The sequence below is a fragment of the Alligator sinensis genome, unplaced genomic scaffold, assembly GCF_000455745.1.
Source record: "Alligator sinensis unplaced genomic scaffold, ASM45574v1 scaffold1223_1, whole genome shotgun sequence".
NCBI lineage: Eukaryota > Metazoa > Chordata > Crocodylia > Alligatoridae > Alligator > Alligator sinensis.
In genome coordinates, this window is record NW_005842062.1 from 513175 (window position 1) to 529534 (window position 16360).

General features: G+C 43.1%; 1 protein-coding gene across 1 annotated transcript in view; it reads right to left on the minus strand.

The window, feature by feature from the left end:
- PDGFC (platelet derived growth factor C) overlaps window positions 1–16345 on the minus strand; it is a 225243-nt gene extending 208898 nt beyond the window's left edge. The window contains exon 1 of the mRNA XM_006023150.2: window positions 15852–16345. Within this exon, the coding sequence (XP_006023212.1) occupies window positions 15852–15972 (121 nt within the window). The 5' untranslated portion in view covers window positions 15973–16345. The remainder of the gene's footprint in view (window positions 1–15851) is intronic.
- Between the last annotated feature and the right edge of the window lie 15 nt (window positions 16346–16360).

Below are 16360 nucleotides of genomic sequence, written 5' to 3' on the forward strand. Positions count from 1 at the left end.
TAGAGGTTTTTAAGACCTGGTTAAAGAAAGCCTTGGCTGGGATGATGTATTTAGGAACAGTCCTGCTTTGAGGAGGTGGTCGGACTAGATGACTTCCTGAGGTCCCTTCCAACCCCAATTTTCTATGATTCTAAATCTATTACAATTATGCCACATACATTTTGATTTCTGAAGTCACCAAAAAACTAGAAAGCAGTGGGCACTTGTACACATGATGAAAACTGACCGTTTTTGCAGTTTGATTGTGCCACGCTGTACATGTGCAGAGATTTTGTTATGATTTAAATGAGTTTGATACATGGCAAACTAAATGACATATGCACGCAGTTTAATTTGGGGAGCAGCACCTGAGCAGTGCCCAATGGGCTTACAGGGCATGGGCTCAGAGAAGAGTTGGATCTGGCAGGTGCTGCCTGCAAACTGGGGCAGCACCCGTGCAGCTAGCACCCCACCTCGGTGGCCCTGGTGGGCACCGCCACCGCAGAGGGAAGGATTGGGTCCCTGCACAGCTTAGCAGCTGCATAACCCAGCAGCAGGTCATGCAGACAGGCTCTGCTGAGGAAAAAAAAGGGGTGCCCAATCCTTTTTTGTTTTTTTCCATATAGCCTGTCTACCTCTCTCATGACTGGGGGGAGAGCTGCCAAAGGGCCCTGAGCTGTGGGGGCCCCAGACCTTCTCTCCACAGCAGCGACACCCCCCAGACAGCACCCGCCCACTAGCAGCCCACCCAGGTAGCTCCAGAGGGCAATGCCGCCACGGAGGGAAGGACTGGGGTCACTCGGCCTGCTAGCAGCTCACCCCCTGTCTGTGGGAAAGATAAGCAAGCTCCACAGGGGGGAAAAAAAAAAGAAGGATTGGGCCCCTCACTATAACAGTGATGGAAACCCCTAAACTGAAATCATGGGGTTTTAATTGTCACAATTAAAAATGCACCATTTCAATTTAGGTGACTGAACCCCCATCACATGTACAAGCAACTGGTGTTACTCACATGTTTGGTACCTGGGGCACACTTTTTTCTGGATTAAAATTGGTGGCACACTTCACTCTGACAACCAAAAAAGGCAGTGTGTGTGTGTGTGTGTGTGTGTGTGTGTGTGTGTGTGTGTGTGTGTGTGTGTGTGTGTGTGTGTGTTTTCTCCAAAACATATATTCCATTCTCCTGCCAGAGGAGACCATGCTGGTGCTGAGATGTACCAGTGACACCAAATACAACTTTCTTTAAGCAAACAATTAGTCTCTATACCGATGGCCCTCAAGGCCCCCTACTTATTAGCTTCTAAATCTCTGAAATTTTCTTCTGAATGTCATGGCACTCCCATTGAAAATCACTGAGATAGATCTAAATTCAAAACAGATATGAAGAGGGACTTTGAGGCCAAAAAAGTTAAGAATTGCTGATCTAGTTGGTGCCACTTTGCGGTGGTGGGGGCAGGACCTCACCCTGTGCCCTGCTCTTTTCACTGTCTGTCCCCCAACAAACCCTGGGCTGTACCTCGGGGCATGGGCTGCCCCTGCTGCTGGGGCTGCTCCTACAGGGTCTCACACACGAGCAACTACCCCCATGGCCCCTCCTCCTGACCCCAAGAGTGTGGGAGACATGGAGGGGACAAGGCAGGCTGCAAAGGTCAACTTCATCTGTGCACAACAAATGCACTGCTAGGAGCATGGGGCGATGGGGAGAGAAATGGGCTACCAGGGCAGGGAAGCATAGGGAAGACAGCAGCAGTGGCAGCAGTCCCCAGAGGAGCAGTTACAGGAGCAGGCACAGGCTGCCAGATGGGGGAGGAAAGCATTTAGCTCCTCACACAGGGGTATCTCATGGCACACTTCTGTCACTTCTGTTGCAGCATACCCTTTAGGAGTCACTGGTATAAAGTAAGGAAATTTAAAGCTGAGAAGGATGATACCTCTGCATTACTAATAGTGTTAATTATCGCCCCAGTGAGAAAAAGGGAGTATACCAAAATCTCTGTTGTCCTACCTTGGAACATGCAGCCTCACCCTGCACACAGCAAGATATCTCTCAGAACTTTTATTTTTAAAAGCAACAAAGTAAGAAATCAAAAGGTCTAGATATAGTCTGCAAGTCATGTTTATTAGAAACAAATGGAGCAGTGATGCTGCTGTACAAGAAAGCTGATGGGTGACTACATGAGTTATAAAAACATTGAATGTAAGCAGCTGAAATCTGAAGAGAAAAAGCTTGCAGTGCTATGTTTTAGAATGTGAAAAGTATTCAGTTAAATAAATAAAAGCATTCACACCAGTAGCAACTTCTTTTGAAATTATTCAGCTTTCTTCTTTTGTCCCTCCAATCATCCTGAAAAGAAATCACCTCTCTCCCTAACTGAACTATTATTAGTATTATGGTGATAAAAAGTCTGGCAGACCTAGGAATGGACCAGAACCCCACTATGCCAGGCATTGTTCAAACACATCCTGAAAAGACATCTCTATCCCCAGAGAGCTTACATTTATTGTATTGTTGAAAGTATTACAAAGATTTGTGACTGCTGAGCTTCTTTTCATATGTAAAGTATAAAGGCCATCTCAAAATTATGGACTTAACCTTGCAAGGTGCTGAGCACTCTGGCCCAGATCCAATAAAGCACTTAACGTGAAGCATGTGAATAACTTCATTGACTTTATTTGAATATGTAATAATATGATCCTCACTATTCCTCTGTTTAAATATGAGATCTATTCAATGGGTTTTTTTCAAAGACTAGTGGTGGGGTCTTGAAAGCTGATGCACAGTAAGTATAAAATGTTCAACAATTAAACCTGATCCAATGTAAACCAGTCTCTCTGGCTAGTGTTGTTTGAAGTGAATCATAAATGTTGCTTATTTATCTGGTCTGTGCAGATGTAGCTCTATGTGCATGCTTGAGAGCCAGAACAGTTACTTTCTAATTAGCTACAGCATAGACTCCATAAGGGGAACTACAGTTCAATTTTTTTCTCCGTAGAATAGTATATAATGCCATGATAGTTTTATAATGTAACTGTACCAGTCATGAAATGTTCATTATTCAGAAAAGAACCAAAACAGACTATTAATTTGTTCCCAAATTTCTCTGCTTTACCATGGAGGGGACTGAAATACTAAAAATGAATTTTAATTATTTGTCATCCAAAGCATAAAGAAATGTTGGCAAGCAGATTAGTCTCATTAGAAGGGTGAAATTTGGTCAAGATGGCTGTAAAACATAATCCACACCTTTGAATTTGGACTGCAAATCCATCACTAAAACATCTAGTAAATGACCCAATTTGTTTACATTGCCCTGTAGCTTTTTATGGCTTTTCCATAAAGAAGTTATTACATCCATTCCTTTTATTTTGTTTTAGAGTGCTTGAATGCGCCCAAGAACCACAAGCAAGTTAAACAGGGCTCTCCACAGATGGAAGTGGCCTCATATAATTCACCACTACCGGTGAAATATTCAGAACAATGTTTGTAGTTTGGAAATGCCATACACTCACACACACACCAGAAGAATTTCCTGTGGCATATGTCTTTCTAAACGTTTGGTTGTTGCATAAAATGGGTGTTGTTTTCCTTTTAGGCACAGCAAGAGCAAACATCCTCTAAGACTTCCATTTCCCAGGATCTTGATAAAATGTTAGGTTATTCAGTTGGTAGCTCAGATCAAAATCTGAGCTATAGTCAAGCTCTTTGATACCAAGCAAAAGCTTGATTAAACTGTTACTTTGGGAACTTTGTAAACACAAAGATAGACAACTGCACACTAACTGAAGTTCCTGTCAAAGACTATTGTTTTAAAGGTTAAGATGACTATTTTTCCAGCTGCAGCAATATAATATGTTACTTCATGAATTAGCACCTCTTCTAGCAAACTCAGTATCCCATTTCCTCTGTTTTTAAACATATAATGCTTAAAGTAGCATAGAGAGATTAATAGTGCTGAATCAATCCAGTCAGGTGCAATGCAAGCTTCTCCGAAAAACATTAGCCACCATAGCTATTCTTCACATATAATACTCTGTGGCATTTTATACCTGGGCTTTTCCTCAACAGAAATGTTTAACCTTGGTGATGTGTACAGATCTGAGAAACAGCTTGAGCATGTAGAACTACATAAAGGTATCAATCTCATATCTTTTATATCCTAAACTTGGTTTGAAGTTGTTTTATCAGATTAGAGAATGAACTATTTGACTACACAACATAGCCTGCTTGCTTCCTGCCTTCCTTTTCTGTATTTTACTTGCTTACTTGAAGCCTATGCGGTAAGAACAAATCAACAAAAACTGGTAATAAAATATATGGTAAATCCAGACACATATTAGTCTTATTCAAATTATCTTGACATACAGATTGCAGGGAATTTCTTAGTAGGTCCTGCCACACTAAGTCCTGATACTCAATTGGACTTAAAGCAGGGGCAAGCAATTATTTTGGACAGAGGGCAGCTTACTGAGTTTTGGCAAGCCATTGAGGGCTGCATGACAGGCAGCCCAGGGCAGATAAATATTAATTTTCTAAACTTTTTAGAAATTCTATCCCACGGGCCAGATAGAATGGCCTGGCAGGCCACATCCGGCCCCAGGCCGCATTTTGCCCACCCCTGACTTCGACTTTCAAAAATGCTGAGCAAGGATGATGATAATGGAGTTTAAATAGGTCATTTGCCACCATGATCATAGAGGGTGCATCTACATGTGCAATTAATGCAACGTGATAAACTCCAGAGCTGTTTGAACCAGAGTCAATTGCTTCTAGGCACAGAATCTGCACGTGTGCCTGGGACCACAGTAGTTTGAGGCAGGGTGGAGCAGCCCAGGGCTGGCAGCTGGCTTTGGGGGGGTCAGTCCCGGGCTCTGGGTGGCAGCATTGGGTGGAAGAGGAGCTGACTGGGACAGTGCAGAGTCGTCCGGCAGGTGGCCCCTGACAGTTCTATCTTATGGTACATTTAAGTAATTTACTGAGCCCTAATACCAGTGCACGTGTAGACAGTGACGCTTACCTACAGAGCTAATTAGTCAACTTTATAGTAAAGCGCAGATCTAGATGCACCCAAAGAAAAGTATCTGTTCTAAAGGATAGGACACTAACTGCAAGTTAGGAGACATGGGTTCTACTATGCCACTGACTTCCTCTGTGACAACAGGAAAGCTCATTTCACCCCACTTTCCCCACTCCTGTCTTTTGATCTGCCTCTTCTAGCTAGATCAGTGGTTTTCGGACTGTGGAACCCTGGGGTTTCATGATAGGTTTACAAAGAGATTGCGGATAATGGCAGAGCAGGCTGGGAGGCAGCGTATCGCAACTACCAGGCCAGGTTGCCTGGTTCCATATCAGTCTTTAGGAAAGGGGTAAGGGATTCCACAGCAGAAGAAGCAACACAAGGTTTTAATGGCTTTAGGAAATTTTAAAACCACTGAGTTAGAGCATAGGCTCCTTGGGCCAGGGAACAATTCCACTTCCAGCGTGTGTTTGGATAGCATTGGATAGCATTTCCAGAGTGTGTTTGGATAGCATATGAGACTACAGTTAAGATACCCTGGACACCATTTAAATACAAATAATAATGCTTTCTTTCAAAATCTGGCCAAAATGTCAGTTTCCCCCACAAAAATGCTACTTAAGACATCTTTTCATCTTGCCTTTATTTATATGTTAGAAAATGATTACACTTAACTATTAATGAATTCATTCACATGAATGAATCAAATTGCCATAGAAATACAGGTAAGGTTTTAATCACTACTCCACTGAATCTCTTCTCCTGTCACTACTAATGACAGGATGTAACTGTATGGGAAACAACCTTTGAACACTGCCTTACTCTATCAGAATTCAAATGGGACAAGGTACAGACAGAGACAGTGTTTAGTCTCCTGAATACAAAAGGTTATCTCAGATTTTCTTTCCCCATCAAACACCTGCATAAGAAGAGGGCTATAAACAGGATTCATAGACTAGGAACAGACATTAAAAAAGTCTGAGCCTGAATTAATTCAATCTGTGCAAGTTAGTGTAACCTGGCTAGTTTAAATCACTTTGTAAATGCATAGACATCCCAGACACGCAAGCACGTGACTGCAGCGGCTCAGGCTACAAGCTGGGGGGGCGCTACAGCAGCCCTCCCTTCCCTTGTACAGTACTAGGCTGAGGAGGGGCCTGGCTAGGCCCTGGCAGGACACTCTGATTAGCCTAGTAGGGAATTGATAACAGTGTTTATCACCTGTAACTCAGTGTTTATCACCCCATTAAGAAAATAACAGAGGGACATTATCAGATACCTGCTGATTCTGCCTCTTGCTATCAGCATGGACTATAGCCAGCATGTAGTCTATAAGCTAATACACAGACACTTCTCAGCAAGGCAGAGGAGAGGGGGGAATTCCTGCTTAGCAGAGAGTGGGGAGGGGGAGGGGGAGGGGGAGGGGGGAGCAAACAGCTCTTCCTAACCAGCTCTTCCAAGGAAGGACATTACAAGAAAAAGCCTGGCTGCCTTGGTCGTCTCCCACAGCATGGACCGTAGCCAGCATGTGGTCTGCTAGCTATTACTGAGGTGTCTGCATAAGGCAGAGGGGAGGAAGGGATAATCCCTGTTTAGCAAGGAGAAACCAGCCAGACACTCTATGCCTGCAAGTCTCTGCTGAGCTGCAGCCAGGGAACAGATGGGAGGGGCCAGCCTTGCCATGGAGCAGAGAGCCCCGCTCAGCCCAGGGTGCATGGGGGGATGCTGGGGGTATCTGGTTTATCTTAAACCAGCAAGAAGTCTGGAACAGACATTGCATAAATCAGTTTGAGCCAAATCAGTTAAGTCTGATACTACATTCAAGCAGGTTTATCTCAAATAGGTTTCAGTCATTTTCAGACTGGTTTATGTGCACTGAACATCTGTTCTGTTCCAGGTTCAAACCAGTTTCTGATCACTTAAACCAGTTTATCTGTAATGTCCGTCCCTAGCCACAAAGGCTATGTATGCCTTCACTGCAATGTTAGCTTGAGTCATCTACACTTGAGTTAGTCAAGTCTGAAAACAATCATGCTAAAAAACAAGACCCCAGCTGTATAGAGAGACAATATAAGCAGATGACAAATTCTGCTAACTTAATCTGTAGCCAAGATCCCTGATAGGTCAGCCAACTCAAGGTAATAGCAAAATCACACTCAAGAAGTTCTGGAGGAAGGAAGAAGTCTTTTACAGGTGACCCTGTTCACTCATATACCTTTTTGATTTGTGTTTATACAGATTTTCTCTACAACAGGCTGTAGAATTTTGTTTTGTTCTGTGACTGCTTAGGTATCTCACCGAACTACATGGATACAGATTATATTATGAGGATAGGTAATTATGTTATTTTACCATTTCACTCTCACAGAAAACTTGTGTAGAACTTAACTAAATCAAACATTGTAGAAGCATGAAATTAATATTGTTATAAACCCAGTATAATATTGATTATATGTTTCTAAACACTAAGCACAAGGATCAGAAGGCAGGTGCATACTACAGCTGAGACACATTAGGACAGAGTGGCATGCATAAATCTTCTGGACAATGAGAACTTAAAATAGTATCCCACAATCTAAAAAAAGTGTCTCAAGAATGTGAAAATTATACTGTAGCTTCATAGTAGTACAGCATTACAAGGGTTCTTCTACCTGAAGAAACCAAGCTTTTCAAATTCAAACAAAAGCTATAAAAAGAAGTCTTTTCTACAGGGAGTTGCAGATCTTAGTAAGCCATAATGTAAAATGAATTTACCTATTAGCTTCTAGATAAAAATGTAAATTCACCAGAGCTTTCTACATATTCACATTCTTGAACATTATCTATCGTAAGCTTGATGCTCTTCTTCTATACAACTGTTTTACAGTTATGCACTCTGCTGAAAGTTACTTATCTATTGAGGCAACATTCAGAGTACAGGAAACCCTCGCTATTCGCAAATCTGCTATTCGCAGATTTGAATATTCGCGGTGCGCCGCACCAATGAGGTGGGTCGGGGCAAGCACCGCCACAGCTCCCTCTGGCGCTGCACTGAGCTCCTGCCTCTATGTAAGCAGGCATGGAGCGCTGCATGGGGCAGGGGAAGGCAGAACTGGGGAGAGCAGAATGGAGAGCAGAGCCAGGCAGGTGGAGGGGGAGGACAGAGCCCGGTGGGCAGAGAGTGAATGCCAGGGATGGGGAGGGAGGCAGCGGCAGCAGAGGCGGTGGCATCTTCTCCCCCAGTAGCAGCTGCAGTCAGTCCCCAGGTGCTACACGGGAGCCCCACGTTTCCAGCTTCTTGCAAGGGGCAGCTGTGGGGTCTGATGGGGAGCCCTGTCAGTATTCACATATTTCGCCATTCGTGAGGATGTCCAGAACGGATCCTCCGCAAACAGCACAGGTCTCCTTTACTCACCCACCATGAGTTATATTTTGTATATCAACCATTTTGTGAATGAGGTATGAAAATACTCTTTGTTTACACAAAGGAAGCCATAAAGAGGTGCAGCAAACCTCTAAGCTTGTGTAGTTTGTTGTCCTTTTCAGATGGCTAGAAACTGCCAGACATGTATAGTGACTAAATGAAAAACCTTGTTATAATGCAAAATTACTGCTGCAGGCAGCAAAGCACAACCCTGCTACTACATGTTGACTGGGATAATCATTAGAACCAAAAGGTTCGTATTAAATCCTAAGTATAAGACTGAACATTTATCTACTGAGAGTTCAACAAGAGACCTCCTCTAGACCAGCTGTCATTTGCTCAAGATATACATTCTGTTTTTCTCTGTGATATGAAACTCTGTACCAGGTGAAAAAAATTAACAGCTTAAATTTTGATTTGTGGTTCAAGTTCGGCAAACCTATTAGAAAACAATAACTGCAAGAAATCAGATTTTAAGCAATTTGTATCTAATATTCTGTTCTAGATAGTGAATAAAGTTAGAAAAAAGACTTGAGTGCACAGAACTTGAACTTGTAAGGAACAGCCTACACTGCTAAAATCCCAGCTTTAGCTAACAGGGGTGAGAAAGAATAGCAAGAACAAATAAATGTTTTAAACATTATTGTATATACTGGGGCTAACAAAGTTAACAATACACTGCCAAGGCAGGGATGAGATTTAGAGCAGTAAGTGGCAAATTCCATTTGTTGCACTGTTGAAGATTTGTTACAACTTTTCGAATTTGCCACATAATCTCTTATTTACCCTTTTAAAAAGGAAGTGTACAACTCTTCACTCCTTCCAGAGAAGGGTTTTTAACGTTCCAATACAATTTCTTGACCTAGACAAAGGCAGATTAAACTTTAAAAATGTAACATTAGCATTACACTTTATTTCAGATGTAATGTGTTTAAAGCTGTATTTTCTTATATTCCCATGAAGAAGAAAACTGTGACACCCACCATTAATCAGCAGACTTTATTGGCATTTGTTTGATTAATCATAACTGGTAAAAGTAACATTTAATTGACAACATTTTAATTGCATTATTTTATTGGGAGTAACTCTGTAATCTAAATAAAATGAAATAAGCATGCTCTTGACATAACTACAACTGTTTCCTATACAATTGCTTAGCTATCTCAGGTTTCAGTTGCACAAACCCAAAGGGAGCCCAGCACTACCAGTCTCTCCTCCCTCTAGACTCAGAGTATGTGAAGGCATTACATTTAAATTGGGAAGATTAAATCAGGCAAAAAATGGCTGGCCCTATTTAAATTCATCTGAGGAAGAGAACTAAGTTAGATCAGAAATGGGTTAACCCAATCTATCAAAGGTCTGCAGATATCTGGAGCACAGTTCCAGGGCTGTGAAATCCCAGCCACTCACTCCAGTCCCAGAGCTGCCCCCTTCCTATCCTCTGTCCACTATGACTGAGCTATTTTTATCCCTCCAACCTCTCCACTCCCAAACAGATAACACCCCCTCCAAAAAACTTGCCAGCTCCCCTGATTTGCCAACACCTTCCCTGCAGATCTACTAGCCCCCCCTGATCCTGCTTACCTCTTCCTGCACCCCATCTTACTTAGATCAGGCTCCTGGCAGGGCTCCCAGTATTGATGAACGTGTGCACAAGCTACTCCTGATCTATGATCATGTGGCTTAAAGTAAACCATCCAGCATCAAGCTACCTTTGTAGATCTCCACAAGAGGTGATCCCATAGCCTGTTGTGAGGAAATATCAGAGGTCTAGCACCACAATAGGTAGAGGAGGAGGTTCTCTGGTTCTTCCACTGACTTCTGAACTGTCATGACCCAAAAGGCATGATTGTGTGTGCGCTTCGGCACCAGAATTATCCCCGTCAAGTTGCAGAGCATTGCACGGGAGAGTTTCCTGTAGCAAGAGGAAACCCCGGTGCAGGGACCAGTTTCCCGCCTTTTCTGCAGCTTCTTTTGCAGAGTGCATTGCTCAAGTTGCAAGAGGAATGCACGGTGCAAAAGAGTTCCCGCCACCGGTATGCAAATTTGTCCCCCGTGATTGGCTAGTGCTAAATTATTCACACGTGGCGGCTAATGATTGGCCTGTTAGCCGTATAAGAGGCTCGAGCAGTTTCCGCCCAAGCCGAAGAGGACTCCACATCCATCTCGTGGGGACTCTGGGTACACGGCAGGGTAATAGAAACCCTGTGTGAGATCCAGAGGAGCTTGGCGGCCTGATCCACCGCCCACCTCTTCCCGTCGTCGAACGCAACTTTTATAAGACGTATTTACGATTCCTATTTTGGTGGCTCGTTCACCCGTAACTGCAACTTAATCAGGCTTTCCAGCCTACACCACTGCCATCTCGGTGTAAGTAAACAATCTTTAAAAGTACCGATACGCGTTTGTGCCTAATTCCAGCTCGACGGCCTTCCCTCTCCGCCCCTGCGTGCCCGGGCTGCTGGCCACAGCCCGCGTGCAGCGCGAAAAAGGGCTCGGGTCGCTCCCGGCCCGCACATGAACCACCATCCACGGAAACACAGAATGGCCTAAGATTTGTGATTCTTGCTAATTTCACTTTGAGTGGGTTTAAGATTTATTGCAAATACTGCCTGAAGGTCTACCAGTTGTAGAATAAATCTTCACCGTTCCAGAATCCTTTATAAAATGGATATTTTCATCATTAATCAGCAATAAACTGATACAATCATTTGATCATTAATTCATAATAAAGTCAAGTCTCCATTCATGAGGAAATCATTTGTAGAAAGAGCTACAGAAATCCTAGTGTGTTCTTTGTGGCAGAGATGACAGAAATCAAATTAACCCTTTATTTTTGTATAATTTATTTTAGTGATGGTTTCAATTATTTTCTTCTATTCATCATTGAAAAGTTGATTCCATGTTAACATTTCCAATCAGTTGAATTTGATTGAGCATTGACTGACCTCAACCTCCTGACCTTCTGAAATAATTTATTACTATTCTTTCAATGGAGATTCGAGATAAACTGTACGTTTCATTACACATGGCATTGGAAAATAGTTTTTTCATTATCTTACACAAAGAAATGCTAAGAAAAATTCTTGCATATACACCCTGATTTCTGTGGTTTAACAGAATTACTTTACAAAACATTATATTTCAAAACATTCATTACATTTTGTCTTACAAAAACCAATGTAATATGGCTATCATTCTAGCTGTCATGTTGATGTTCTCTTGTCATTTCATATTGTGGCCACATCTACGCCAAGTTGACTGATAACTGGACAAAACTCCACTGAGTACAATTCCAGTTACCCCAAGAGGGAACCCAGAAGCAATAGCCCCTTCTCACCCTAGAATTAGTGGCCACCTTTCACATATCTTTAGAGGGAGCTAAAGCTATGCAGAAGCTACAGACTCTAAAATCCAGGATGTCCAATTTAGTCCCCACACACTTGTCAAATGCCAACACTACAGAGACATGGATAGGGACAAAAGAGGAAAAGGGAAACTCAAAGTGGAAGGAAGAAAGGGAGAAGCACTGAGGTACAGGGAGAAAGAAAAAAAACAGGAAATATGGAAAGCCATGATGAAAAACTTTAAAAGCCTCCTAAGTGAAACTGATACATGGAAGCTATTACTATGTATATATCACTTATTCCATCCTCGTGTCAACAAAATGATTCCATGTGCATCTTTTAACTTCCAAACATAAACTATTTGTTTAGTTTTAAAAATGGAATTGAATTAAGAAATTCTATAATAAATTTAATGGATTTAAAACTCCTTAATGTCAAGCAAAGTTTACATATAAACCCTGAAGAAAACTTAATCAATTATTCCAGAGGACCAAGTAAAACAAGTTGGTAGGTTTAAGTGATTTCAAGTAAAGCTCTATTGGCCACCCAGGGCACACATCACAATCTGTTCCTGGCAGACAGTGGCAAAATATTTACATCTCATGAGAAATTCTGACTTCTAGTTACATAGAAGAATTCAAACTAAGAAATTACCATCCAAAGTGACTCCTATTAAGCCAGATATAACAAGAGAGTTTGCTCTAAAATAATCACAAGCCACACCTATCTGAAATTTAGAACTCAATACTCAAAGCTAAAGACTGATCCTGATCCTATATATGCACATGCTTAACTTTATTCATTTAAGTAGTCCTATTGACTTAACTGGACATAAGAGTATCTTGAATCAATAGCTATTGTACCTTTTAGTCCAGCTCAGTAATCCTATAATTTGTTTTGTAGCATAACTATTCAGCCCTATATCTGTGCTGCAAATATAAGACAGAACTCTATTTTCTAGGGCAAAGGAGGGAAGGTCCTCCCCCACCCCTTTAAGATTGTACATACAGCTTTGGCATGTGAACAGCAATATCTCATACTCAAAACTCCAGGGAGTTTTAACCTGCCTCTAGCTAAAAGGTATACAATTTTTAGTTTGCAGTAGAGTGTAAAAATCACTCCAATTAAATCAAGTTAAAACTGGTCTGACCAGTGTTACTGATCCCCCAAATAATTCAAGTCAGTTTAGAAAAATTAAATGTTGGTTGTAATGTTAGCTAAGCTTTTATGTTGAAATAAATGCAACATTGTAAAGCAACAAAGTGTAAGTAAACACTCTATATCTCCTGAATGTTTACAAAACATTAATACAAAGATGGAGTTTTTAAAATAATTATCTTGTTTCACCAATTCTGTGTTTGTTACAATATTCAATAATATAGCCATTGCATCCTACAATGTGCCAAACCGTATCATCATTAGCCACTTGAAGTTTGACCTCAGACAGCTGTGCTGGTGTATTATGAACAGGGTCCAAGTTGTGCTGTCATAAAATGGTTATTCGTATTATCCAAAATATTTACTTTATAACAATTTTACCTCTTGCCAGTGTAGTAGGTACACTTTATTCTTGTACTTCTCTGGTTAGGCCTAAGTGACCATTTAATTCCCTGTGTCACCATCACATAACTACCCACCTCTCATGGGAAGTTGAAAATTTGATATATTTCTCACAGTAACTTTGCCTAGGTTGGGAAAACAAAGGTAATGTCAAGCTTGTCACTATGCTCCTTATGTGTGCCATGTCAATAAAACTATTAGTCCCAAGTCTTGCTTGTCATTCTTTGGTGTCCTAAAACCTCTAACAGCCACATGCACTGGGAGAGTGGGAATGATTTCTGTTCTCCTACACCGTAGGTATTTTCCTGCAGGGAGGACAAAGGTTAGTCTGATTGGTTTCCTGTCAAAATAGCTGGGTTTCTGACTCTTTTGATCACTTTCCCCTGGCCTTTTGCAGTTACTCTGATTAGAGACTGATCCCTGTGCTGCTCTTTGATCAGCAGCCCTGGCAGTCTGCAGGTGCCATATGTCATCACATTAGCAGGCAGCAGCAATATTAATCTCCCCTGCTAAATTTGATAACACACTACACATTCTACTAATTCATACAGTGGCTGAAAACAGCTTCTGACTTCTTTATTTGCTTTGCATTAGAAGATACCATACTGCAAAAGATACCAAGGGAATCCCAAGTTCAAACCTGATAGTTTGGGTTGAATTGAGACAGTTTTTAAACCTGAAATTGTTGTTGTTGCCTGTATGTCATCTAGAACCTACCAAAACTTTTGAAGTTTTCTTCTTGTGTTTTTGCATTGGTTTGTGTCTAGGAAGAAATAACATCATTCTAACCTGACATGCAAGCTGCTATTTTTCCCCCCTTACATTAGCATACATCCCTGGAAAAGAGGGTGCTTAATAACCTCATTTTAGATATTCTGCACTAAGTGTGGTTTCATGTGGCGCAGGACATTTCTGCTGGTAAAATATTCTTTAAATGACTTCATAATCACAGATCAAGTGACAAGGCGTTGAAAAAAATCTGAATAATGTAAATCATATGGAGTTCAGAGGCTAAGCAAATTACACACCCTGAAGCTGCCCTCTCTGCATGAAAGGAGCCTTTCTCCAGCTCCGCACAATCCCAGCCCAAGGGAACTTGCATTTGAGAGTTTTCTAAACATTTCAGGTACACTTGAAAGCTGAAAGTAATTCTCATTTCCTAGGCAGGATTAGCTCGTTTCCAGCCCATACAAAATAGAGCTCATTCACCAACACACACTAAAAAAAAAAAGCCCTACCCCCAGAGCCCTAAGGACTGAGGGCACCAAGGTGTGTTTAAAAAACAAAAAGAAAACACAACAAAACAAAAAGAAGAAACATTTCAAAGTCTACCCAGAAAATAAAGCTCAACCTGGGAACGAACGTCTTTCTTTGCTCTCTTTAACGGGTACCCTTTTACCTATAGTGCTTCACTTAACCAGGCTGACAAGTTTCCTAGAGTGACACACACACACAGCGGGGTCAGACCTGCCAAGTCTCATTCATTTTGGCTTCGATCTTAAAGACTCACTCTGGCGAGGAAGAGTTCCCCCCCACCCCTTTCCCCTTGCAGTGAGTTTCAATGCTATTTGTAAGATATTTGCTAAAGCTTCCCTTCCACTTGAGAGCATGGCCAGGGCTGGGTGAGGGTGCTAGCTTTTATTGGACCAACTTTGCAGCTGGGATAACATTAGCCAAGCTCAGTGACAGCCCTGCCTGGGAAGCTGCAAAGTGAATTGCAACTCTCCTCCCCACTGCATGCAGACGAATAGTGCATGTGTATGTGCATATGTGTCTGTGTGTATATATGTATATGTATGTGTATATGTGTGAGAGTGTATCTGTGTGTGGGTGTCTGCATGTGGGTTTTTGTATGTGTGTGTGTATATGCCTGTGTGTGGGTGTCTGTGTGTATATATATATGTGTGTGTGTGTGTATGGGTCTGTGTGTGGGTGTGTATATATGTACATGTGTGCATGTGATTGTGTATGTGTATGCAGATAGATAGATAAATAGATAGATATCTGCATTGGGGGTGTCTGTCTGTGTGCGGGTGTCTGTGTGTGTGTATATATATGTGTGTGGGTGTGTATGTGCATGTGGGTGTCTGTTTATGTGTGTGTGTATTGTCTCTGCATGTGGGTGCTTGTGCATATGCATGTGTTTGTATGCATCTGTGTGGGGGTGTATGTGCATGTGTGTCTACATGTGGGTACCTGTGTATATGTGTCTGCATGTGTGTGGGTGCCTGTGCATTTGTGTGTGTGTGTGTGTGTGTGTGTGTGGGCAGGTGTGTATGTATGTGTCTGCGCATGGGTGCCTGTGTATATGTGTGTGCATGTGTGTGCATGTGTGTCTGCCCATGGGTGCCTGTGTATACATGAAGGTGTGTATGTGTCTGCATGTGTGTCTGCGCAGGGGTACCTGCATATACACGTGTGTGTGTGTGTGTGTGTGTGTGTGTGTGTGGGCGGGCGGAGGTGCCCATGCGGGTGTGCACGCGCGGGTGCCCGTGCGGGCGTGTTGGGGGTGCGTGCCCGCGTGTCTCTCTCTGCCCCGGGCCTCACCGTTGTGCTCCTTGGCGCTGGCGAACTGGAGCTTGGCGCTGAGGCTGGACTCCGCCCGGGCCCCGCGCCGCGGGCCCGGCCCGGCCAGGGCTGTCAGCAGGAGGACGCCGAAGAGCAGCATCGGGCTGCCGGGGGGGCGACGGCACCGCACACGCCGGGCACTCGCAGCTCCGCGACCGGTCCCGCCGCTGTCTCAACACCCCCGGCCGAAGGCTGCGCCGCGGGGGAGAAGGCAGCACTGAGCCTGCTCGGGCAGCGGAGAACGGCAGGGTACTTTCCGCATAATCCCATCCAAAAAACTTTTTCCTAGAGCCTTGTCTCCGCGCCTCCAGGTCTCTCTCTCGCGCTCTCTCTCTCTCTCTCTCTCTCTCTCTCTCTCTCTCTCTCTGAAAGGATCAAAGCAAGCGCTGGACGCCGACCAGCTTCCCCAGAACTAAACAATCCCCGCGCGGCGCTGCCTGGGGCTGGGCCGGGCCGGGCCGGGCCGGGCGAGGCGAGGCGGGTGCGGG